The 26,095-nt window shown below is 43.8% G+C and overlaps 1 protein-coding gene across 7 annotated transcripts in view; it reads right to left on the bottom strand.

Moving 5' to 3' along the window:
* Positions 1 to 497: 497 nt before the first annotated feature.
* Positions 498 to 26,095, bottom strand: part of macrod2 (mono-ADP ribosylhydrolase 2) — a 407,625-nt gene continuing 382,027 nt past the window's right edge. Inside the window, exons 10-18 of one of the 7 annotated variants that reach the window (XM_041947057.1) lie at positions 25,815 to 25,853; positions 24,041 to 24,100; positions 18,725 to 18,763; positions 18,243 to 18,287; positions 16,694 to 16,852; positions 15,914 to 15,985; positions 3,996 to 4,034; positions 3,462 to 3,533; positions 498 to 1,818 (exon numbers count right to left, since the gene is read on the bottom strand). In XM_041947057.1, coding sequence (XP_041802991.1) covers positions 1,796 to 1,818; positions 3,462 to 3,533; positions 3,996 to 4,034; positions 15,914 to 15,985; positions 16,694 to 16,852; positions 18,243 to 18,287; positions 18,725 to 18,763; positions 24,041 to 24,100; positions 25,815 to 25,853 — 548 coding nt within the window. In that variant the 3' untranslated portion in view covers positions 498 to 1,795. The remainder of the gene's footprint in view (positions 1,819 to 3,461; positions 3,534 to 3,995; positions 4,035 to 15,913; positions 15,986 to 16,693; positions 16,853 to 18,242; positions 18,288 to 18,724; positions 18,764 to 24,040; positions 24,101 to 25,814; positions 25,854 to 26,095) is intronic. The other 6 variants (XM_041947058.1, XM_041947059.1, XM_041947060.1 and 3 more) reach the window with 6 other exon arrangements.

Raw genomic sequence — 26,095 nt, 5'->3', positions numbered from 1 at the left:
CTTGCTGCAAGCAACATCCTCTACCAGCTGGCGTTGACTCAGTGAGGGTGCTGTTTGGTCGTAGGCTTTTAGCAAACATTTAAAAAGTTGCTTAGATGACGTTTTGTTTATAGATAAGAGTGGTGAATGATGGAGCAGCTCTGAAGACCTGCCGAGTCTTTGATAACTAAGCCTTTGTGAGATGTCTAGCTATTTGCAAGTTTCTCAGAAGGAGGGAAAGCCCTGGGATGAGAGGTTCAGCCACACATCCCTTCTCGTTTGATACAGGACAGAGCCTGAGGGCCAGAGAGGCAGCATGCTGCAGATCACAGGAATAGACTTCCAATTGTTTGTGTCCCAGAGACACATGACTGATCACTCTGTTACAGTTGTTCAATTTCACACGTATGAAATGAGGGGAAATCCGCTGCACCTGCGGCAGTGATACTAAATGTTACCTACTGTCATGGCGCAGATAAAAACAAGACTCATGACAAGGTACATTAAAAGCTGAGACATGGCTTCCACCTTAATCTTTATTAGTTGTTTCTGTTATAGTTTAGCAAAGCAAACATCAAAGTATGAAGGCATCATTTCATAGAATTCATCTGATCTTTAGTATGGCACCACTGAAAGTAATTAATGAATCATACCGACATTGAAAAAGAAACCAAAACCAATTTAAAGTCAACTGAGGAAAAAAAACAAGAAACCATTAACAACAGGTATTAGCCATTACATGATGTACTTAAAATTACAAATCATCTGCAAGCAATACACAACCAAGAATTCATACTTGGACCACCTCCCTAGGTCTGTGATTGTGATTTTGTAGTTTGATATGAAATAAGGCAGATTCCTTCAATACAATTAGAGACAATCTGGTAAAGAGACAAGCGAAAGCGAAAAGGACTGTAATTCCCATTGGTGAAGTTCAAAGCAATTTTCTGGCATGCATTGGAAACGGCAATGACAAAAGGGGGTGTGGGGGGGGGCTAATTGATTTGTTAAAAGACACTCACATCCTCTTTTGTGTGTGTGGGCGTTGATGAACAGTTTCCTGATAATACGAGTTAAGCTCTGCAGGTACGGCCGCGGCGGAGACATGATCAGTGACGTTCGCAGATAAAAGGCCGGGGAGCGACGCACCGCCTTACAGGCCGTGGTTTTGAATCAAGGTGTTGGCTGATCTGACTTAACAATGGTGCTCGAGCTGCAGAAGTGTGTGAGGAGACATGGCAGGTGTCAGTATGCTGCACTCCGAAGAGGCCTACAAATGCAGGGTGTTGTCAGGGAGTTCGCGGCTGAATGTCATCGTGACTGCGGCGGCGGTATTTGGGTTGTAAGAACAAAAGGGCGGCAGATGTTGCGTATCGCCCAACCTGGAGTGTCAACACGTAGGAGCTGTGGCCGTTGTCCTCTGACAGCTTCACCACGCTCTCACAGTGGGTAGAGATCAAATAAAGAGACTTGAACCTGGTTTATCTCATCGCATCCAGCGGGCAAAATGATGTATGACTCTAACACACAGTGAGGTATGGCTCATCTTTTCTGGTTGATATGTTCAAGTCCTATAGTAAGGTTTTGTACATACATACATATACATACAGTACATACATACTTCAGGGACGAGTAGTTTCTTAACAAAGAGGGAAAAGGCTAAATAAAGTAGGGAATGTGAGCATCTTGTGAGTAACTGGTTGTCCTGGGCCAGTGTCAGAGCCCACACTGACATGGGCCGGTCTGACACCAGCGTGGTTGGCTTCGCACAGTTTGCTGGCTGTCAGATGAGGTTGATTGTCCTTCCCTCAGCTGGTCATTCTTTCTTCTCAACAGTGTCTGGATGGAAAACAAATTCACACTGTGAGTGTTTTGCAGGGCTGAATTACTGGTTCTCACATCCAGTACTCAATATCATGCCCTTAGTATTACGCTTTATTGCTGGTTCTCATGCCGTATGCATTTCTCTGACTTTGGCAGATGAGGCCTCTATTAACAATCTCTGCTAATGATAATTGCACACCACAGAAGGAAAGAGATGAATGAAACTAGAGCTGCGACGATTAGTCGATTTTACTGTTTAGTCACTCAACACAAACAATTAACCAGTTTCTAAATAGTTGCAGATTCACTTTTCATGTAAAACTGCCATCCTAATGTTGGTCATTCACATCCAATTTTTGCTCACTGGAGTCATGAAAATGGCCACGATATCTCATAGACTAAGAAATACACAGTGTCTTCCTTTTTGCCTCAGGGTGGGGTTAGTTCTGGTGCAGAAGTGGAAACGTTTTTGTGATGCTGGCAATAGAGGGATGTTCGGCAAGTCATGAAACTCCAGTGACTGGTTTTCAGGATACTTTATCATGGACCAAAATGTCAGTAAATGGGGCAATTTGACCTGATAGTGGCACCCAAGGGCAGTGGGGGGGGGGTCACCCAAAATCTTTAGGAGACATCCTTTGGGGACCAGGAATATCGTTCATGACAATCTATTCAGTTGATATTGGTCCAAAGTGAGATATCTTGCCCTGGCAATCACAACAGGGCAGTCTGCTGTGACTGCCCTGTGTCATGTGTTTTGATATTGTACTCTGGCTAATTTTAACTGCACGCTAGTATGTGCTACCCCGCTCCCCTCTACACCAGTCCACCCTGATCCACACGCTTGTTCGACAACAAGCTTTTTCTTCTCTGGCGCTTTGTCTGGCATTGTTTAAGCTTTCTCCTCTCTGCACCAACCCGTTTGTCCCTGCCAAGTTATTTCATATGCTGCTAGCCTGTCCTATTTATTCAACCCTGACAATCTGTTCACAACAGTTGCTTAATGAATTTTCTTCTACCTGGAAAGTGTCCGATGCCCAAATCTGAATCCCCTTCTTTGGCTCAACAGCTCTATAGAGCCACACACGGAATAAACGCAGACATAGAAATTCGCAGCACTCTCCACAGATGTCTACATTCAAATTACATGCTGTCTTATTACCCTAAGCCTCAGCAGGGACCTGAGAATAACAGCAGTGTGGTATCCTCATCAAATATGATTTATTGGCATGATTACTGCCCTTACAGTTTGTGTTGGCTGCATGTTAAAATAATATGCACTGCACACTTGATTTATTAAATGTCTGATGGTGGAATTTGCAGGTAATTCATCACACTCAATCTCCAAAGACGTCGCTGACACGTTTATACCTAAAATATCAGCGACGTAGCTGCGGACCTGAAACGGATAGAGAGGATATACAAATGCATTTGCCCCTGGAGGAGCACGTAGAAAACTGCCTGGCCCCTACAAAGAGGAGGAGATGGAGACAGGCGGGGAGGGGGGAAGACGGAGACGAGGAGGTTGAAGCCGGGTAACACTCGGCTGCGCGGCGCTGAGGATTCTCCGGGTGGAGTGAATTTTAATTCGGCAGCTGTGGCCGCTAATAAGAATCTGCTTATAAATAGAGACGGGTGTGAGATAAGAGCGCCCTCACCTTTGGACTGAATGCTGTCGGTTAGAATCGAATCAGGTTCTTCTGAGCTCTCGACGAGATCTTTCACCCCTTCTAGACAAGAGCAGGGGAGAGGAATGGAAAGGATAGAGAGGGAAAGAGTGGAGAATTTGAGGAGAGGCTATGATAGCCGAGCAATCTGCTGCCCCTCATCCTGTGCAGAAAAGCATCCATTTACCCATAACAATCTCTCTGCCCTGCCAAGCTCGTGAATCAAGCCGAGTGGCTTTATAGTTACAACGTAACTAACAAGACATTTCTTACAGTGGGACTGGACTGGATGTGGATGTGCAGAAATTTAAGTGCATCCGCCATATAATGGGAAAGCTGATATGCACCGTGATATTGTGTGAATGTAGGCAGGTACATGGGAGAAATGTCCATCTGTGAGTAGCAGGAAAGGAAGAAATGGAGAAAGGGGTGTGGGCAGCAGGGAGGTTGAGTGGCGGGATTTCAGTGACGCATCACAGCACCCAGGGTGACAGTTTATGGGGGAAAAACATGATATTTACTCACCTCCATTGCTGGCGCCAGTGTTGTTGATCTCAGAGACATCTGTAATGTGGAGCACATATACATATAGACATGTTACTCACCTTTAATATCAATTCATGCCTACAGATGCAGTTGATTAAAGACTTGGGTATTAGTGTACAAACAGTAATCATTTGTGCAAGATTGTTGTGCTTTTGTTCCTACTCTTGGGATTTTCTTTTTCAAATTACTTTCTCCAAAAAAAAAAAAAAAAAGTAGATCCACAAACCACTCCAGGATTCTAAGAGCAACTTCACACTCAAGGCCTCACATTTACATTTGTCCTGATGTTTAACAGCCTCTCATGCTTGGAAATTCGGCGCCTTCCTAAAGAGCTACACTTCAAAAAATAACAAAACAAACGCGAGGTGGGAGAGAGATGCATGCAAAATTAATTAAAGACTGCCATCCCTGTAAGGCAGCCTGAGACCCCACCTCCTCTCCCCCCACACACATCCTTCTCCCCCGCTATCCTCCCTGTTACATCTGTAGTCACACAACTCCTTCTTTGTCACTCCCTGAGCAAACCTTGCTGCTTCCCCCTTTTGCAACAACAATCATCCAAACAACGCACGCCATAAAAATACCCGTTCTCCCCAGGCAGTCCGGTGATGATGTAAACAAATACAACTGCTTAGGCGTGATAGAAGGAGGTCTTGAATCCAAAGTGGCTCCATTGCTCTGGATGTTTACAGTAACGAGTCTGCCGCCAAGGTCGTTAAATCCCTTGGTTGCAATTGCAGGTTCGGATACACGTGCCAGGTTGTAGCAGGTAGACAGCTTGGGCATTACATTACATTCTACCTTTGCTTCGCTGGCCATTTGGACCTGCAGGCTGCCAGCTATTGAGAACATTACACAAGTTGAAGACAACATGAAGTCAAACTGATTTAATCTGTTGCACAGAACTGCCCAGAGTGCAAAATAACATTATGTTCTTTTATGCAAAACTCTCTTAAGGGTAATTCTGGTTATTTACAACTTGGATCTCATATTCATAGTTTTGGCTATGACTTATGTCAGTAACGGTAAAATTATATTTTCCATGCTAATTGCTGAGATCTGGGAACATTGCAATATTGCTATAAAGATGTCTGATGGGGCAAGATATCCTGAAACATTAATCATAGTTAAGAGACCTACCTTGCACACAGTTTGCACGCTACTTTTTGGTTTTGCCTCCAAATAATAAATAGTAAATATAATCTGGCTGACCACGGCTTGTTGACAACTGTTAGTGTAAGCATTTGTGATTCATACCCTGCTGTTGTGGCGATGTCATTACTTTCCCAGATTTCAACAATTACTTTGAGCTCAGTGTTATTATAACCAATAAAATGGCCAAAAGCATGAGAATAAGAACCAAGTCGTAATAAACCGTAATTATCCTTCAATATTTTCTGCTTCATTATAAAATAATCAAAGGAGCAGATTTACCACCACATTCGAATCTTCTCCATAATGGAATAAATTGACAGGAAACATGTGCACACATTGTAGCACATGTGTTCGAGAGCCTGTCGTGGTGGTATAACTTATGCATGATATGCCGCGCATTAACACGTTCCAACACGATCACTTTACGGATATCAAAGCTGATGGACATGTGGGCTGTGCCTCATGTTGCGACTCGCGACTGTGCCTTTTCTTTTTTAAACGAGCTCGCGTAGCAGGCCTGTGTGCAGCAGCAGGAGCTCACTGAAGCACTGGCCTCATTCCAGATCCTCCTTTCTTCCTCTCTCTCAGGTAATAACACAGTCTGGGTGCTAGGGTAGCATCATCTTCCTCGAACATACAGCACTGATCAAGACAAAGCAAAAAGCTCTGAATTTCAATTGATTGCGGCCCCCAGCCTCCCCCGCCTGCCCGGAGCTCGGAGGGAACAGCAACGCCGGTCTGTCTTGCTCTCTAATTTGACTCCTGTGTGTGTGCTGACAGTAGAGGGGCTATCATTTAAGACGGGGGGGAGTGTGCTGTGGTAAACACATAAACAAGATGGGGGGAGAGAGAAAAACGGGCCACTGTCAAGGTTCTGGTGAAGGAGAGGCACAGTCCACAGAGGGCTGATAAGGAAAAGAGAAAAACAGTAGACTGAATTGACTCCCTCAGCAGGAAACTAGACAGCTTACACCAGTGGTTCTTAAAGCTGCGACTAAAGACCCTGGGGGGGTCCTTCACAGTGTGTCCCATCCTCTATTTAGGTATAAACAACAGAATTTGTATACGGTATGGGGTTAATGTGGGGGGCCTGGAGAAAGAGGCCATAAAGAGCTTTGTGGATCTCAAACCGTTCTATATCACCTGGCCGGCACTAACACATGCATGACATTTCAATATGAAGACCAACAAAGGTGACTGGTAATGAGGGTTTAAACTGATATCTGATCTGCAATTTCTCACATGTTAGAGCTGAGATGTGTCAGTAAAGGTCTAATGACAGATTCATTTGCAGGTGAGCACAGGTCACGCAGGAGATCAGAAACATTTTAAACGTTCGCCAAGCTACGTTAATTTTTCTTGTCATTTCAGCCTCTCAGAAGTTCAGAGAAAAGCCCTCAGTAGCTCAAGAGGAAGAATGAGAATGTGTGTGTGTGTGTGTGTGCGCTCACGTCTGCACACATGAGAGAGGGGAGAGGAAGGAAGAGAGTAGGGCATAAGTCACCGTCGTATGCAGACAAGCAGAAAATTACATTCCCCAACCTTGCATTCATTTATTAGACAAGAGGTAGTTAGCGTTTTGTTGGTCAGCATTAGTGTACTGCACCACACTTTTCAACCATGAGAGAAAAAGTGTTTGAACCGGACAACAATGGCAAGTTAAGCTTTTAAAGCATCTTATAAATAAATGAATCAGATATTTGATTTGATGAGCTGTAGCGTTTGTGTGATCCGTTCTCTCACTCCCTCGCGTCCCCCTCAAAGAGCGTTTGTCGCGATCAGTAGCCGTTCTGCTTCCCCGCCACTTTTAATGCTGCTGTCACTCCGGCTCAGTCGGCCCACAGGGGAGCCAGTCCCTGTGGGTCAGCCGCACGGCAGCATGGGAACCGTCTCTGCTTAATGTTCCAGACAGGAGCCTTTGGGCAGAACAGGAGGTTCCGTTCGTCCCTCAGCCGCAGGACACCTCACTGTCTTTTATTCAACTCCTCTTTTCTTGAGCAGTGAAAGAATAAAAATCAATGGAGGTGTGGAGGTGCAGAAGTGTCTGTGCCCTACAGTGTCAGGTCCCCAGGAGGATTTCTTCTGTTCATTTGATCCGCAGACCGTGGCGTGGCGGGCTGGTCTGCCGTGTCTGAACAGGTCCTGGAGCTTTGAACCCGAGCGGCTGATGCAGGTGTCCAGCTGCTCCCATTCAAACAATGGACGCGGCCCATCACAATCTCAGTCTGGGAGCTGCCGAAAACCATCAAAAGCGCTCTTTCACGTCCCAGTAGTTGCTCAGTGTTGAGTCTGCTGACTAAAGAATTAAACACGCCACAAGTGAAAAACATTTACTGACTGAATCACTTCCACTGATTGCATAAATTATTTCTATTTTGCTTGAGTTAATCAAATATCCGGTAAAGGTTTTTGGTTGCTGCTGCTTTTATGACGCAGGCGGAGGGCTGCTGCTTGCTCAATAGCATTTCATCTTGAGAGAGTTAGATAGGAAAATGTCAAAGTCAATACCAGTATCTATTGAGAGGCTCCTTTCCTTTCAGGGGATGAGAGCAGAATTAATTTCAGTATGTAAACTGGGTGGTCTTTGAGGGTCTTGGGCCTGGTCTGCATTGGGCCATGTATATTAAACAAGTATCAAAGAGCCCCTCATTGAACTTTGCATGGGCTAATAGCTTCGGGCCTGATATGTCTTCTGCAAAGATAATTAAAGACATCTCCATGCTTGAGCAAAACAAGACTGGGTGGACCTCAACAAGTGCCCAACCAAAAGAACTAATGAGCTGGTAAATGTGGAAAGCAGCCCATTTTCATATGTTAATGTTAAGTTTGTAGTGCAGGCTGGTGGAAATAGCTTAGCTGCATGACCTGCCACTCTAAAAACAGTTAAAAGAAAAGGGATTTTGTGAGGGAAGATGGGGGGCATGAGGTGTGTGTGTGTGGGTGGGGTCATCGTTTGATAGCCGGAGTTTTCTTTGCTATGAGATGGAACACTGTCTGACAATCTGAGCCAATTAAAGAGCACTGAGCTGTGACCTGCAGGCTAGGGAGACGAAAACAAGCCTGCTCAATAAACACTGTAACCGCCCCTCTCTACTGCCATCCTCCTGAAAAGCCAATAGTCTTCATTAATATTCCGCCTTTCTTCTCCCTAAGAAAAGGCTGCAGGGTTGTGGACACTAAGTAGCATTGTGCTCCCCCGCGGGTTTGGGTAACCTCGCGGTGGTGGCTGTAGTGGGGCGGCTCCAAGTCGGGTCAGGGTCCTCTAAACAGACTGAAAAGGCCTGAGCTCATTACACAGGCCTGGGCCATGCTTGACAAGATGAGTGCTCTGAGTGAGTGAAAAGAGAACAGGACGCCATCTGCTTTGGGGCTGAGCTACGACTCGGAGAAAGTGAAGATGATCAGAAGGCAGACGGAGATGGCAGGAGAAAAGAGGGGCCGCAGTTGACAGCATATGTTGCAAAAGCGGAAGGGAAAATGGCCACTGGCAAACCTTTGATAAGACACAGCAAGGGTTTAAAGAAACAGGCAAGCCGGTAAAATGATGTCACCACTGGCAGTGTCTCGCACTCTTGATCTCTCTTTTTACTCTTTTTCTTTCCCCCACTTTGTCCGAGGTAGTGCGAGACAGTAACAGTGGTCTGTCAGAAGACGAGAAAGGAGATAAAAAGAAGAGCGAGAACACTGAGATATGCTGAGATGAAAGGAGTAAGTGAATAACTGATTAAGTGAAGACGTGAGAGAGGGAGACAACACAAAAATAGACATGGAAGGGAAAAAATGCAAAAGAGGCCTCCCCCTGTGTGACCTACATACCTGCTAAACCTGCTGTCAGTGGTGGCCTGCTCCTCTCTCATCACTCGCTGAATTACTTTACATAATCTTTCGACTCTCCCTCTGCTGGCAGACCTGCTGCAGGAAGATGCTCACCTCTGTCTTCAATACCTATTGTGGTTTACTATATCAAAGCCTAGACAGCCAGTCTTGCAGGCGACTGCTAAATCTGACACAAGGTGATGTGGCTAACCCCTGCGATACATTAAAATGGGCCACGCCACAGCTGAGGGAGGTGTAGAAGCAGCATGTTTACGGTGGAGGGCCCGGATGATGAAGATGTGGCTCGGGCAAGCTGACTGATTTGCAGTTATGAAGCGATGCCTCCTCTGGGCAGCTCAAGGTTTTCCACAGGAGATCATGGATCGGACTGGTCAATATAATCAAAGTGCACGTCTAGACAGCAGGGAAAACCAGGAGCCCTGGCAGAGCAGCTGTCCATCACTGAAAGGTCAGCAGGAGAGCAGTTTGATCGGTAGACCTCAGCAGAAGACGCACATAGTATATGGAGCAGCAGCATAACGAGGGACGGATAGAGACATAATTACAGCAAATGAAGATGTTGCATCACATATTACTATTGTGACAATTGTTTGACTTTTTTTTGGCCCAATGAGCAGTTTTCTGTGATGACTTACACTACTGGTGCATGACATAATACACTGAATTGTAACATATCATTAGGGCTACAGATCAGTCAATGTTTTGGATTAATTTGCCTATAATTCTCTCCATTAAGGTTTAGATTTGGGTTAAAATAAGTGTGTTTGTTACGCTAGTTAAGTAACCTTACATACATGACTGTCACAAATGTCATGTTGGAGTCTCAAAGACTATTGTTGTCAATATCTCGCTTGGGTTTTCTCCTGTTTCTAACTAAAGTAGCTCCACCATGAAATCTGCCTGCAGGAGACAGGCGACCCATGCAGAGATCACTCATCACTCAAACAGTGTCTTTATGTGCATGTGTGTGTTTTTAAAGGGTGTGTGTGTGTGAGAGAGAGATGGAGGCTAAAATGCGTTCCCGACTTTTCAAACACACATTTGTTGCATCTGTGCTGGCTGGCTCACTCTGCTCAGAGTTGATTCATTTCCCATTTTTGTCAACCAAACAGAGGGGTGGAGACGGGATAAGAGAGCTGATCAAAAGACGAGCTTCAAAGGAGGACAGAAAAAGTGCGTCCCTTGCAGCCTGTTAGATGAAGCCCCCTCTCTTTGAAGCTGGCTTCTGGGCCAGAGGTGACCAACATAATGGACATGGTGCACATTGTTGGTCTATTCACCATCTCCAGCTAAATGGCCACAGTCCCGTGTTTCTCTTCGGTAGGAAGATAGTACAAAATGATGGAGGGCGCCGACATGCTGAGGAATGATGGCAAAGAACCGCCTCCACTCAGACTCAGAGGGTTCAACAGACTGTGAGAAAATGTCATTATTGTGAAAACTGAAACTTTTTCATATTGAAATCACCGGGAAACATGTTTGATATTCTGCGACCTGAAATTAACAAAGCAAGTCAAAACAAGGAGTCGAATGGAGTTGTTGAACGAGGAGCAAAGCCAAATGGAATTCAGCGATAAAAGCTGCGTTAATACAGATAAGGCTGTGGGTACTCTCCTCATGGCACTCACACACAATGCCTCCGCAGGGCTGTGATTGGTGTAGCTGCTGTTCCTGGACTTTCACAGTCAGTATGAAAAGCTATAAAACACAGGCATAACCTAATGTCTTCAGCCAGTGGCAGCTTGCTCCCTGAGGAGCCACTCAGTGTTGCAGTATACAATGTTATGCCAAAAGTTAATTGTGTGCTGACAACTCTTAGCCACAGGAAAGACCGCATTGCTCTCCAGAATTAGATTTACATCACCAGTATCCCATTGTTCACAAAAGACCAAAACAAAAGGGCACAAAACAACCAATTAAGCAAAGCTTCAAATCCTTTTTGCTATTGTAAGACGAAAAGACCATAAACGCAAAGCACACAACAAATTCTGAGAGGAGCATACCAGTGAATTCAGGGATAAATGATTCAAGCTGCTAAAAAGAGGAAGGAAAAAAGACTCTCTTTTGATTTGTGATGGATTATTCTGAAATTCCACTCTGTACTTGAGGCTTTAAAATAAAAGAGCGGCCACACAGTGTCACTGTGCCGTCATTGTTTTGCATGCACCTTCCTATTGTCAAGTCTGCTGGATTTGGAGCCATTCGTGTCGGTTTGTTGTTTTGTTACATTCAAGCTGTACCACTGAGGGAGTAAAACACACAGAAATCAATAACATCCCCCAAATAACACTTGCAAACAAGAGAATAAAATCAATTCCCATGAGAGATTTTAGAAGGGGATTTGTTGCACCTCCATTTTGAAGCATTTTTTTTGTTTGTTTGTGGATCTTACATGGGAGAGAGGTGGGTACACGATGTGCATGTGGTTTTTTTGGGCACCATATGGCACTTGTGGACGCAGCTGGGCTTTCTGCTCAGGGCCTCCCGTACAGTGAGCTGCGAGCGGCTGCTCGACTCACAGCGCTAAATAAAGCAGTCACAGCCATCTATAGTTAACATACCCTGGCCACCGCCGGAAAAAACAACATTTGGAGTTATAAAGTCATGAAATCGAGACAACAAAGAAACGATAAGCGAGTGAAAACTTGTGGATAATGAGGATGAACTGGAGTTTACTTGCTGTGATGTTTTTTAACAACACAACAGGACTGAGGAGGGGAAAGGAAACAAAGAAAAATCAGAGGAGAGATGAGCAGTGGGAATGTCAGCTCCTACAGCCTCTGGGCTGATGTAATGGTGCCTTGTCTCTCTGCTGTGTTGAGACTGAGATTGTTGTGATGGCCTGCTGGGTCTGTCTGTCTCCCCATCCTCTCTCTCTGCGTCTCCCCAGCAGGGTCCCTCCTGCCTGGCTTTACAATGCCATTACAGCTGTCCCCTACTCGCCCGCCTTGTCTGCAGCCAGCCACGCTCAGGTACAGACCAGCCCGCTAAATTATTCTGTGGAGCTTCCATAGTCGAGGCGCTGCTTTCACGCCACAGTCAGCCTCTTGCAGAGGCCGGCTTTATCAAAGCCGGGGAAATATAAGGAACATTGATGCATTAGGATTCAGGCTCCCTCGATTGCGAGGTTATCTCTGTTTTATATTCAGGCCAATATTCAGGTGCAGAATTATAGGAACAGCACTTTTAAAAAAGGCTGTCGATAATAGGCACTTACTAAACTGACTGAAGTGTAATAGGAAATGCTATCACAGAGCAGTCTCGCACACACACAGAAACCTGACTCAGGTTTGTGTCGGTGCATTGCGCGACATGCCAACGTTTCACAGGAAACTCTGTTTGGAAGTTTGATTGCGGAGAAGGATGAGCTGTTGTTTACTCGGTGGCACTGAATCTATGCAGCCATTAAATCTTATCTTTGGAGCTAAGACAATAGCTATCGACTTCTGTAGGAGAATCACACTGCATGAAGGAAAAACAATTTCTGTTCACAACTCAGATTTATTTATTCCTAGCTTTAGGCAAAGACAGCCTCATTTTAATTTATGGGTGTTCCGTGAGCTTACTGAAGCGGGTGCCCACTCTCACAAGTCACCAGAACAAGGCTTGCTGGATAGATATTTCAAACACAGTAACAATATAGCCTCCATTTCCATTTTCCAAGTGTGTTATGAATATTCATAAATAAAGGCTGCTTGGATTCTGATTCAATTTTGGGGGAGGGTGGGGTGGGGGGAGGGTGGGGTGGGGGCTTTATAACATCCCAAATATCAGACTGAGAATCTCATTGCCTGTGCAGGGAGATATCTAATACATATGATTCATATAGTGGAGCGTGCAGCCTGATTTAAAAAGCAAATCTCTCTTCTGCCCACCTCCTTACATATCTCTACTCCACACTGATATTCTAGAGCGCGGAAGAAAATCCCCGGAATATAATATTTGTTCTGTGTTGTTCGGATCTTATGGCTCTTGGTTGCTTAGAACGTTGCATTAAACTGAAGCCATTCGTAAAGCTTAAGGCCAACAGAACTAAATGCTGGAACATGCATATCTGTATGAGCAGACCCACGTTGTACACAACAGATGGCACAGTTTGGTAATATGGAGTGATAAGACATCAGCACATGACCTGTGCTGTACTATCCTATGTTGAATAGAGCGAGTGTGTGTTGACTGAATTAATTATTACATTAACAAGTTATAATGATGATGAGAGTGAAAATGAATAAAACACGAAGCTGCGCTGAACTTTCTGTTATTTAGCGCGACTGAGCTAGGACTGAGACCTTAGCTGTGATACACACTTCTATATGTGCAATATTGAGCTATGTGAGAACAGCAGGGTGTCAGCAGACACTGTTGACAACTGGGAGCACGTGGAAATAAATGTGCAGATGCACAGGATGGATGAAGATGGTACGCTGTTTAGCGACACTGTATCGGGATGCGGGATCGCTAATATTTAGAGTTTGACCTGTTCGTTATGGAATAAATCAGACAAGCGGAGGACTGGAAGGTATCAAGCTGGTAAATTTGAAGTCAAATGCATCCACAGCCACCGGTGCAGTATAGTTTGATTTCAGCTGCAGTACTGCAGATGCCATCGATGTATACGACGGAACAATTAACTTAACAACAAATTAGAACGCATTACTCTCACAGCGTTTGCTCTAGGATCAAAGAGAGAAGACTGCAAGAGGCAGCGAATTTCTTCTCTCCTAATTGCTTTTCCTTGCTCTTGTGTTTAAAAGCATCAGATTTATCTCTCGTTTTGGCAACTGTTAGCAAGTTGGCAATGATGGCTCATTTGTAAAATGGTGATGTCTGGGGTTACACTCTCACCTTGACACTGACAGGAAAAATATTTCAGTCTTGTCAAAGATTTCTAATCAAATGAGACGGGCAGATAAGGCTGCTGCGATATGTGTCCATTTGATGGGCAAGTCTCTGCTCAAATGTACGAATTTGCTCCATAGATGTACAAATTTGCCACAATGCTAAACAATTTTCTATCTTGCCCGCAATCAGAGTGAGCTCCTCTCCAGTTCCTGTCTAAACATCAGACAGGCAACAGGGTACGTGAGGATAGTGAACACAAAACATATTATATCACCATCTCTGAGGTTTTTGTGCTCTCAAATTACTGCTTGATTGTGAATATAAGTCAAATATATAAAAAGACGGTAAGACCCACACACACACACACACACACACTCTGACTCACGAGTAGGTGTATTCATACATATGTGTGTGTGTGTGTGTGTGTGTGTGTGTGTGTGTGTAGCAACCTCATATTCAGCTGTCCTAAAATTGTTTGATTCATTACTCATTCCTCCCATCATTATGAGCCATTTTATTACTCCTTTCAATAAAGCAGATTTAACCTCTCTGGCCATGAGCAGGTAGCCTGATTACAGTTATTATTTTTAATAAAGGGTATTGGCTCGGGAATCATTTGGTCTTGTCCTGTGAATAGCTGGTTACGCATGGATACGCTGGGCTGTGCTGGCCGATTCAATATCCCAGACAGTTTGGGTCTGCACTCTGTCCAAGGCCCTGCTCCTCTGTGCAAAATGCAATCTGCCTGCAATCAGGAATGACACCACTGTTTACTGCCTGACATCGCCACCGTACAGCACACAGCCCATGGTAACCCTAGACAGTGACAGACACTGGCGGGGCTCAGGCAAGACACAATCAACAGGCTGGAGTGAAGCCTTCCACTGATGGAAAGCCTGTAGTGTTTGTACGACGTATTCCAATGGCTTTTCAGAGAGGATGGAGAAGGCTATCTCAGAGAGATCTATCTGGAATGTTCACTCTCACCCTAAATTAATTGAATGTCAGTCAAAGAGAAAGTGAAATAGAGGTGAGAGAGTGACTCAGACCTTTGTGTTCGTGCAGCGGTGGGAGAGGGGTGGCCGGGGTTCACAAATCTAACCCTCACCGTCTCCGGAGAATATCTTTAATCAGTGACAACCTTAGCCGGAGTTACTTAGTCTGAGAAAACTGGGGACAAATAAAGATAGATTATCCCATGCGGGCAAAATGCTGGCCTCATCATGGAGCGCTACTGGAGTGGCTGAATGCAAATAAGGGCTAAATAAATGGCGACCTGGAAATGTACAGTACAATGATATGGATATACACACAACACTTTTCAAGGAAGTTGAACATTGCCAGACTTATTCAAAGCGGCAAAGAGCCACCAATAATCCCGCTACCTGCTGTGTTAAGACTAGATTGTGATAGGAGGAAAGTCATGGCTACACTTGCCTATTTGGGTTAAAATGTATACGTGTCTTGAACAGCAGTACAGTCGTCAAAGTTGTACATGTGATCTCACCCAGCTGTGATGTAGGGTGGCACTACATCACTTCTGCACAGTGTGTGGGAAAAGCATGTTGTCATTACTAATTTGCAGGGCAAGTGAGATTATTAGACTGGATGGAGTTACCCAACAAAGCAAAGACAACAATCGGTAGTTTGTCAGATCTTGATCAGTTCCCAGTCAAAATCTGCTTGTAAACGAGGAAAACCTATTCCATATAGCTATGACAATTAACCTTTTCTTTTTAACTGTTGGTACTGGCTGTTCTCAGCACCTCCATCATGGCTTCCAGAGATGTGTTATGACACCTGAGGCTCTCTGGAATGCCGAGTGCTTCCTGTACATGTTACACAGGTGACACAGTAGATGTTCAGATGAGATTGATTGAGGAGGAAAGCCAGTTTGACAAACAGCAGACAACAAAAGCAACGCTGACCACACTGATTCAATACACGAGTATACAAATGCACCTGACTGGAATAGAAAAATCACGTTGGTAGAAAGTCAGCGTGTCAGGCTCTCAATCAGGTCAAATCAAATCATTTCAAATCCAGAGCTAATCAGATCTTACCTTCCATCTCCACGGTGGACTGCGCTGTGTCGTCATCGTCTGTCTTCGCGGCAGCGGGCTGCTCTTCCTCTGCTGGAGGAAAGGAGGCAAAGCTGTGATGTTTGTCACACTGCACATTCACGGGACGTCAGTGTCTTTGCAGACAGGTGATCGCACCCCCGGGTCTGCGAGGAAGAGGCCCGAGCTGTCGCGTCTTCCGTCACATTGGCTTTTGTTTATGTGTGTGCGTGTTAGCGCGGCGTCCTCGGTGTGTGGACGCGCTGTGGCCTGTGAGGCTCCAGCGACAGAGCGTTCTTTGTCAAATCTGTAATACTGAAGACAAACTTGAGCCCAGATTCCCCCTCACTCGGTTCTGCTCACTCTGTGCTGAGAGATACATTTGCATAGATTCAAACACTGACAGGAGGAAACAAAAAAAACAAAAACTCGAGCGTGGAGCACTGTCCTTGCACGCTTTTAGTGTTCCATCACCCAACCATGTAATTTTACACTGCTGGTAAACCAAAAATGTAAACATTTCCATTTCCATTTTGTTATGCTGTCATTATGTATCAGCATCAGGGTTTCGTGCATTGAACTGATTTATTCATATATGTCTGTCACTGAGCCCTGTGCACATTTTGCTGCATACAGTGATAAATTACAATCACTATCAGGAAATCAGACAATGACCTCAACCTTTTTCAGTTTGGTATTAATATGTATGACTGACAGCTTGTGTAGCTCAAAGTTTTTGATGCAAAAGGACAAAAACAAAGGCATGCACCTTTATGTACAAACCTTTGTCTTCATTTTTGTCTTTATCTTTGTCATTGTCGATGCCTTTGTCTTCATCTTTGTCGCTGTCCTTGTCGGTGCCCATATCTTCTACTTTGCCTTGGCTTTCATTTTCATCCGTATCCTTTTCTTCATTCGGCTCCTCGCTTCCTGAATTTTCATCTGGAGGCACACAAACATTGAAATATGAAAAGAAGTATGTTTTGAAGCATTAATTCAGGCGTGTGGAGTCGAAGCCTTCACATTAAATCCTGTAACACATGGCAGAAAACAAGCCCACACGTCATTACTGGTGACGGAAATCATTCCCACATCAAGAGGGTTCTCTTTTCTGGTTTGAAGGGCGTGGTGGTTGACAGCAAAGAAGGAAAAGCTGTCAGAAACTAAAAAGAAGACATGTTTCTAGAGGAAAAGTGCTTGCTTTGGGCTGTATAAGCTAGTTTAAATGGAAATTTAAACTGCTGATTTACAATACTTGTGTTTGAAGCTGCTCAGCATACAAACCTTGTTGTCCCTGGGTTGCCAGCATTTGCTTGGGTGTGGTTTCTAAAGTCTGACGGGAAAGTCTTGGTGCTAACATATGTGTAGCATCAGTAGTCAAAGAACAAAATCTGGGTGTAATTGCAAAGCAAAATGTGGAGGAACAGAGCACTTGCAGTAAATAAACATGCTAATAAAGGTCTGTGCACAAAGGTTATATTTTACAAAGTAACCAAGACCGCATTATTGAACAACCTATTGATCTGTGGTCTCTGGTTTTCAGCTGCAAAATACGACCACCCAAACACAAGCACACATTTACGAGAATGCTGCAACCGCTGCATTTTTGGCTGAATTGGCCTGCAGGTGTTGTTTTAAACTGTGCAGCGTTGCTCCTCCTAGCTCCTACCTCTGTGTTTGTGTCTCATGAGAAAGTAATTACATATCTCAGGTCTTGGATAACATCCCAAGGCCGAATTTGCTATAACTCTCTCATAGAATATCTACAAAATTCATGTTCAGAGAGGCTCTATCTGTCAAATCTTTGTCAATGGGATGGGATTTGAATAAAACAAAAACAGAAGAGAGGCGAGGAGCTGCTCGCTGCCAGTATGCAAATGCAGAATCTTAATTATATACCAGCAGCACAGAGAATGCTCGGAGTAAGAGAAAGGGTTCCAGCTCAAAGTTAATGGTTGCTCCTTTGTAACACGCACACACACGCACACACACACACACACCCATACACACGCCCTTTCTCTTAATTCACTTAAGGCGCTCACTGTCAGCACAACAAAACACATCAGAGTCTCAGGGTTTGTTCACCCAGGCTGTGCAGATGCATTGAGACCTTTGTACACGACTTACTCCTCTGCTGCTAACAGGGCTGATCAGGTTAGATCTTTAATCAAACTGAGCTGGAGTGAAGAACAGAGCAACGAGCTGCATGTCGGCCAGTTCGTACAATCGTCTGGAGATAGGAGTCATATCAGCGTTTGCTCCTTCACGCACGCTGACTTTTACACGGAATCACGCCCCCGTCCATGCTGGTGGCCTTGACTTTTTACTGTACCTGGGTTTTGACTTGCCATCTCCACGTCTTCGTTTCCCGCAGCATCTAGAAACAGAGGAGGGATTCAAAAGAGTGGAAAACATTTTGAGTTCAGTGCTAGTGCCTGGAGTTGAATTGACTTGGCTTTCGATATCACCTCAAACAGCCTTTTCATTCCATCTCTTTGTGTAGCTTTGTCTTTGTACTGCAGTACGAGAGCAATGGAACCACAAAGACATGCATAAATTAAGCGACAAAAAAGAAGGGGAAAAGAATGTCACTTCTAAAGCCATACATAATTGAGGGATTTCTTTGTTCCAAGCTTCTGTGATAAGAGAACTTTTTTTTTTTGTTAGTGTGTGTGTGCAGAATGGCGGCACACAGGATGGAAAGACTGAACTGGAGCAAATAGAAAACTCAATTTTTGATGACAAATGACATCAAGAGGCACGGAGAGCCGAGGGGTTCACAACATGTGTTAATGGTCCGTAGAGCTACATTACCATTGTCACCCTCCTCTTCATCACCTGTTTCCTCTTTACCTGATAAGGGAGGGAAAGGAATCGTCAGCCAAACACATGCACATATGGGAATAATGTCAGTCGTTCATTCCGAAAAACAAAGCTACCAGTCATACTAATGATCACAAACTGTTCATCTCCAGGCAAAGAATTCATCTTGCGAGAGCTGGTGTCCCACATTACAACACCGATTCCAAAAAAGTTGGGATGCTGTTAAAAACGTAAATAATACAGAATGTGATCTTTCTGACAAGATACTCAATTGAAAACTGTACAAACACCGTACAGTTAACGTTTGAATGATTTCATTGTAAATATGTGCTTATTCTATATTTGATGCAGCAACACGTCATTTTTCCATCTTTCATTTCATTCATTTTTTAAATCTGTTTTTATGTCCATTCTGTCTTTTCTATGTAAAGCGCTCACTCACTTGGTACATGTGATTTCTTTCTTGTAAAGCAGTTTGAGCTGCAATTCCTGTATGAATGGTGCTACGCAAATAAAGTTCAAGTATTATTATTATTATTATTATTATTATTTCGCAAATGATTGCATTCTGTTGTTAAACGACGGGTTGGTCATTATGTTTTCTGTCTTATGTTCTAGGTTTCTGGTAAAGACACCTACGCCTGCACTTGCTGATGGCAAATCCTTATTTTGTTGTTTTGAAACATAACAGTTACTTTGTTAGCTTTGCTTGCCTGTGACAGAGACAGCTGAAGGATCATTTTTACAGTATGTCTTTGTTAGAATGACGACTAACGTGTAGCAGTAGGTGCTCGCAGAACCCGACTAAGAGTTCACATCCATGCTAGCGACTCTGTCTTTATGCACAATGATGCACTGAGCTAAATGCTAGTTTTAGCATGGTTACATGGATGCAGTGAAAATGTTAGCATGCTGATGTTATCAGGTAACAGTACAATGTTTGCCATATTCAATATCGTAGTTATGTGTGTTTGCATGCAAACATCAGATAGTTTGCCTTGAACACAAAGTACAGCAGGCTGAAGGGAAGGTCATTATTTTTGCATTCATTTGGTTCATAAATCAAAGTAAAAATCGTAGCATGGCTAAGAAATACTGTCACCAGTATAGTACAGTGAATAGCATCAGTATGATGCTGTTATATAGTATATTATGATGAAAAATTATAAGAAAATGTGTCATGTTTCATCTTTTCAGAGAGGTCCATCAAAAAAACCTTAACAAGTTTGACATCTGTACATACAGATGTCATACGTCCTACAATCAACCTCAAATTTAGAGTCAGGAGAGCATCTGATCGCTACAACACCATCGAGAAATTGTGAATGCACAAAAGACACAACAGAACATAACATAAAACAACTTTAATCCCTGCTCCATATCTGTTACCCCCACCCTGCTCACCCCCTTTCTCGCTCTCACACACTCTTATACACACACACAGACACACACAATGACATTTGGGACAAATTGAGTAAATGAAAGCCATGACACCAATAAGAGAACATGCTCTACAATGGCTATTGTGCGGCTTCTATAATTGCTTTTTTAACAAGCTGTAGAGAGAAACCATTTTTTCATATCTATGCAATTTTGCCCTGCACTCAGAACAATAAAAATGCCAGCCTCCATTAAATGGGGAAAAGGCCAGTTCTACCAGTGCTGCATGTTTGCTACAAGTGCCCCTGTCCATCACGCAGAATGCTGGTGACACACAGTAGATGGCAATCCTTTCTATTAATCATGACTGGCATTTTGAGATGAAGCCACAGACAGGGGTCTGAGAAGAATACTTCACTGGGAAAAGCAGGTTAAGATGAATCCTTTGCTGGCCATGAGGTCATCCTTAACCTTTCTTCTGCATTCAAAAATTATGCATGGCTGTTGTATCTGTCTAAAGTGATCCTAAACAACAATATATCAGACACGACAAAAGGCTGAATGTAATTTCCTCCCTGTTATTTGATCATTCGTATTCGGCTTATTGAATGGAACAGCATTCAATTTGTGATAAAGGATGCTAAGGGACAGATTGTGGATAAACACACACACACACACACAAAGGAGACAACAAAAGATTCTATGTAGGGCAAATGTGATTTATAATGGCTCCAAGTTAAGTTCAATTAGAACAGTTTGCACAAAGTCGAAACCCAACCAGCTCCTGCAGCTCCCTCCTGCTCCAGACAGCAGGTGGCAGCATTGGCACAGCTTTCCTCCGTGCTAAACTGTCTTCACCGTGAATCAGGGTCTGACATACTTCACACTGAAGGGCTTCAGCCAAAGTCCACACCTCAAGACTTTGAGTGCCTGTACTCCCATGAATTCCACTTTCAGTAGTGCGGTGACTAAAAAGCAATTTTAGGCACTCGCCTGCACTTGTGTTGAATGAGCAACAGCGCTGTAGTGTTTTTTTTTTGTTTTTTTTTTATAAAATGTTAGTCTCACACACACATACACACACTTAAATGATTTATTTATGTCAAGACCAGAGTCAGGGGTACAGTATCACAAGGGCATAAACAATTTAGATGCTGATATGCAAGCTTCCCTGTGTGTCCTAGTTGCATGACCGTTGGGTAAACATCAACTACAGACCATATTTCCTAGGAAGCAAAAGCAAAGGATCTCATATTCAGGAACTAATAGAAATGTGAAAATTGCACACACACTCTCACACCCTAGCTGCACTCTATCTCCTTCCCCATCCCTGGCTCTTATTGCTTCCATTAAAGCTAACTGGAGCAAAGGACAAAAAAGATAAAAAAAAGGGGGGGGGCTTGAAAAATTCATGAGACATGTGTAAAGGAAAAAGGAGAGATGACCAAGCGATCATTCAAAGACCATTTGCATGTGAAATGTGCGCGTGCAAGCAAAGCGCAAGTGTGTTTGTGAGCGGGGTGCCGCAGTGTAAAAGATGGCATCCCACGGAGAGGCTTGCTGTCTGTCCACACATTGTGTTATTAATCTGTGTGTCCGTCCACGCTCTGTGCCATCTTTCACCAACCCCCCCCCCCCGCCTCTCATCTTCGGGTCGTTCCCAGAAAGCTCGAGCATGCCAGGCAAACAGACCCGGCCAGGCATTGATTTCTGGCTCAATGTTCACATTTTACTGTGCCCTGTGACATCCACTAATCTCACTAATACCAATCTGATATCAAATAATAGACACCGTGGGGCTGCTTGCCAAGTCAGGTGTGCTCTACAGAGGCTCCACTCTGCCCTGGACTTCTGTGCCAGCGTTCGCCCCTGCGTCTCATCCCGCCCTCTCCCACTCCGTCTCTTTTTTTTTTTCTTTCTATAGCTCGCAGCATCTGCATGCTGTGCTTCTGTTTCATCTGGATTACATCACAACATAGCTCATCCTTCTCTCTCTCTCTCACACACACACACACACACATACACCGAAGTTAATCTGTGACCCTTCTCTGCAAATACACTTCGGGGTTATTTGTATCCGGTGAGGGATCGTCTGTTGGCTTCTTTGAAGAGGAGTTGAAATACTGCTGAAAAGCTCCCCTGATGTGCTGGTCTTAAAGTAAATAATTATAATTAGAACTTAATTTTTATATCATTATTTATATCGAAAATAAGGCTTATGAAAGCAGGACATTCAGGGGAAATCTGTGAGGCATTAAGTGCTTAGAAAAGATCATAAGAAACAAAATGATAAAAGAAATAGACCAGGTTAGAATTAACACTTATACAAATCTACAACCATAATACACAGTAACATACAATATAATGTGAGAGTTCTGATGTTGTCTGATGTTGTCTGTATTGTTTGAATGATTAGTCGTACCACAGGCTGTGTGTTCTGTGTTTTACAGTTTCTGTTCATTGGGTGCTTTTACCGTTTTTTTCCTTTCTAAGAATTTTTTGCAAAACAACTGTAAATGCAGCAGTTGTTGTGTGTGGGACAGAGCAGCCCTATAATTACCTTCAGACTGCTAACCATTGTATTTATTATGGAAAAACAGTGGAGAAAGCCTTCATGTTTTCTCTTCATCAGTGCTGTGGATAAAAGCCCCTCGTGTCTGACCCATGGACTGGAGAGAGTGAATCCCCTGAGGAGTGTGTTGGATGTGATGGATCACACTGAGGCATATTGACAGACACACTCCACCAACTCTGCAGCAGACTGTAATTTATTCTAAAAAGTGCTCCATATATTGACTATACCAAATAGGTGACCTGCTTTGCTGGCTCTATAGACAGGATGGTGAAATATAGTGTGTTTCTGTTGAATGGAAATCTTCCACAGGTGCACAGAGGTGGCAGGAGACTCTCAAGCATCTTATAATGTCTGTCTCACATAGCTGACAGTCGGTTTTTGCAGCTCGCGTTTCCTCTGCTTTGTGCTACCTTGACATCTGAGTGTTTCCTATGATTAATCCTTCCTATGTGCTACGTCGAACCAGACCTAACCTTTACGGTGCAGGCAGTACAAAATCATTTCATTCCTTTCCTGTGAGAGAGGTTGTCTCAAGGACTGAGTGTTCCCATGCTAGAAAGCTGTGCCAGGGCCTTTTGTGAATGGATTAGTTACTATTAAGCTGCCGGGCCTGATAAATTAGGATTTATAAAGATTATTACAAAATACTTATGCCCTCCTAATGCTGATGATTGAATTTGTGAATCATATTGAATTACTGCTGTGGATTATGGAAAGGTATGTTGAATAGGCGGGAAGAAATGACTTATTGTGCTTTGTTTTTACAACACAGAGTGTATTGACGCCCTTGAAGAGTCTGCACTATCTCGTCCAGCCTCTCGCAATCAGCGAGAGGAACCCTTTCCCCAAAGAAAACAACCGTGTCTGCTATCTTCAAAAATTCCCTGTAACCTTAAAGCTTGAAGACAAATGGATGGTGTACGATTTTAATTGCCTACTAACACCCTCCAGTGTAAGAATCTAATTATCTTTGGTCCATCGTATCGGAGAAGCCTATAACTGTTTCAATATTACACATCCAAAGGGGCTGAAACTGCAGAATAGCCAGATAATGGCTTCTTAAACAAGTTTGCCTCTAAGAAAACATTCTTTTAAAAAAGACCAAGCTTCATCTTGTATTCATTTCCCCAAAGAGGAACTTGGCACCAGAGAGCAAGAGATTACTGACCAAGAACACACTCCATTACTTCATACACACAAGACAAATTATTATGTAAACACATATCAGTGCACAATGTTTCCTCTACTGGTTTTGTTACTGGGCATGTAAAAAACTATGCAGTCATTATTAATACAATTAGAATGAAAAACAACACACGCACACACAGCCACAAACTCACAAGCAGGCATACCTCTGTTGCTGTCTTCACTTTCTTCCTTGGCTGTGGATTTTGTAGATGGTGGTGTGTTATCTGCAAATAAGCGAAAATAAAGGGTGATTTACAGACGTGGGAGTGGCACATCGTTATCCCCCCAACACCATCAGGACGCGAAGAGCGTGACATCTTGTCAATTTGAACTGCTAGATGAGAGACGGTGTCAGTGGAGGCGGCTGTTGGCAGGACACGCTCATCACAGCGGTGATTATTCAAAGTTGGCCGTTCTGTCTCGGCTGACCACGCTACAAGGGCCTGCGGGAGAACTCAATGGCTCTTACACTGTTTTGTTTTATACCTGCCTGACAAAAAAAAAAAAAAATGGCTCCTGTGGGATAGCAGGGAAGAATGTGTGGCTTTGAGACCAACTCCAGAGCACAGTCTGGGACAAAAGCACCATTCCATGTGAGAATGGCAGTCATTCGAACCTTTGAATAGGCTCCAGCCAGCACTGATTCAAACTCTGGCTGATGGAGCAGAATAAAAGGCCAGTCCTTGGCACCGGCGCAGAGGCCCATCAAACAAGGCCAAACTGGACCGGGTCGGGGCTGGCGTGATGATACAACAGAGCTAGGAATTATCAGGGGTTATTTCAGCTGGTTTGATATGGTCTGGTGCTATGTTATTATACAGCATGCAGTGCAAAATAGCTGGCGAGGAGGGCGACAGAAAAACGAACGTGCTCGCTCGGGCGCTAACAAGAGGACAAACTCTCAAACGCAGTCCCTCTCGGCCAAGTCTTTATGATTTAGCCATTACGTGCACATTGTTTCACTCTGGAATATCACATTTTACAGTGCACTTATAAAACGGCCCTTTTATGTTCACCCAAAAATGGAATCTCATTGAAAACACAGATGCGTGTAATTGGCAAATCATGGAGGTGACTTTGGGAGGAAAAACATTTTGATAGCACCCTGAGTTCTACATCTACGGTAATCTGAACACTTCCTTCGACAGACAGTAAAACTAACATTTTTCTCTGCTTAGTTGGTTGCACGTGTACTATGACGTCTTGGAGGGACACGGCAGTTAGACCTGGCAAGCCCCTCGTACTCGTAAAGAAAACTTGGCATCAGGCGCTTTCAAAGGCCCACTGTTCCTTGGAGAAAACTGCTAGAGGCAGTACATTTCATCAAACATTTCATAAGAATGATTTTTTTTTTTTGTCTACCAAGGAGAAAAAAGTAACTGCTGCTAAACTCCATTCAATCTATTGTTCCTGCTATTCATAAAATATACACAGTTCCTTTCTGTTGGAGCCATTGCTTATTCAGGACATCAGTGCACAGACAAATGTCAATAGTTTATCCTGATAAGCAGTATCTGGGAGTTTCAGGCCGTGTGCCAAGATGGTGCTGTGATAAAAGCATTATGCGCTGACAGTCGTGTTTGTCCTATCGCCTGGCGCACACTGCGGAGGGATGCTGCTCTGCTGTTCCTTTGTCACTCGCTTTAGGTGGTCTGAAGGCATTGTGCCTGTAAGCCGGATGAAGAGAATGGTGTTGGGAATTAGCTGTGGATATAAGCTCTTGTAATGTAATGTACCTGACATGAAGTATTTTTAACTGCGATGTGTCAGGCCCGGGATTCGACTTGTCACCAAATGAATAAACATTCAATTTCGTCTGCTGCATAAAACCTTGCAAATCACTGTCACGAGTTGAAGCTGCGCCACTCACTCAGCCTCTGTGCGCTTTAATGGAGGTGTTAAGGTGAAAAGGCAACCATGAAATATTCTGTCACTCACCTCCCTTCAGCTGCTCCTCTGTAACCTCCATGTCATTGTCTGGCAGAGGGGGGAAAAGACAGCGTGTCAAACCATGCTATTTTATAATGCACGATAGAGCCAGTCATCACAACTTGTCTCCTTGATTGTAATGTTAGGGAACAGTATTTTGATGCCATACTGCTGTGTACTCTGTCTGCCTAAAACTACGAGCTGCAGTGTTTCCTCAAAATTTGATTGAAATCCGATCGGTCTACCTATCCCGTTCATAAGACCGAAAGCCGGCTCTTTCCCCTCCTCCT

Source organism: Chelmon rostratus, chromosome 11 (genome assembly GCF_017976325.1).
Source record: "Chelmon rostratus isolate fCheRos1 chromosome 11, fCheRos1.pri, whole genome shotgun sequence".
Taxonomy (NCBI): Eukaryota; Metazoa; Chordata; class Actinopteri; order Chaetodontiformes; family Chaetodontidae; genus Chelmon; species Chelmon rostratus.
Note: the sequence above shows the minus strand (reverse complement) of the source record. Positions and strands in the feature narration are given on the sequence as shown.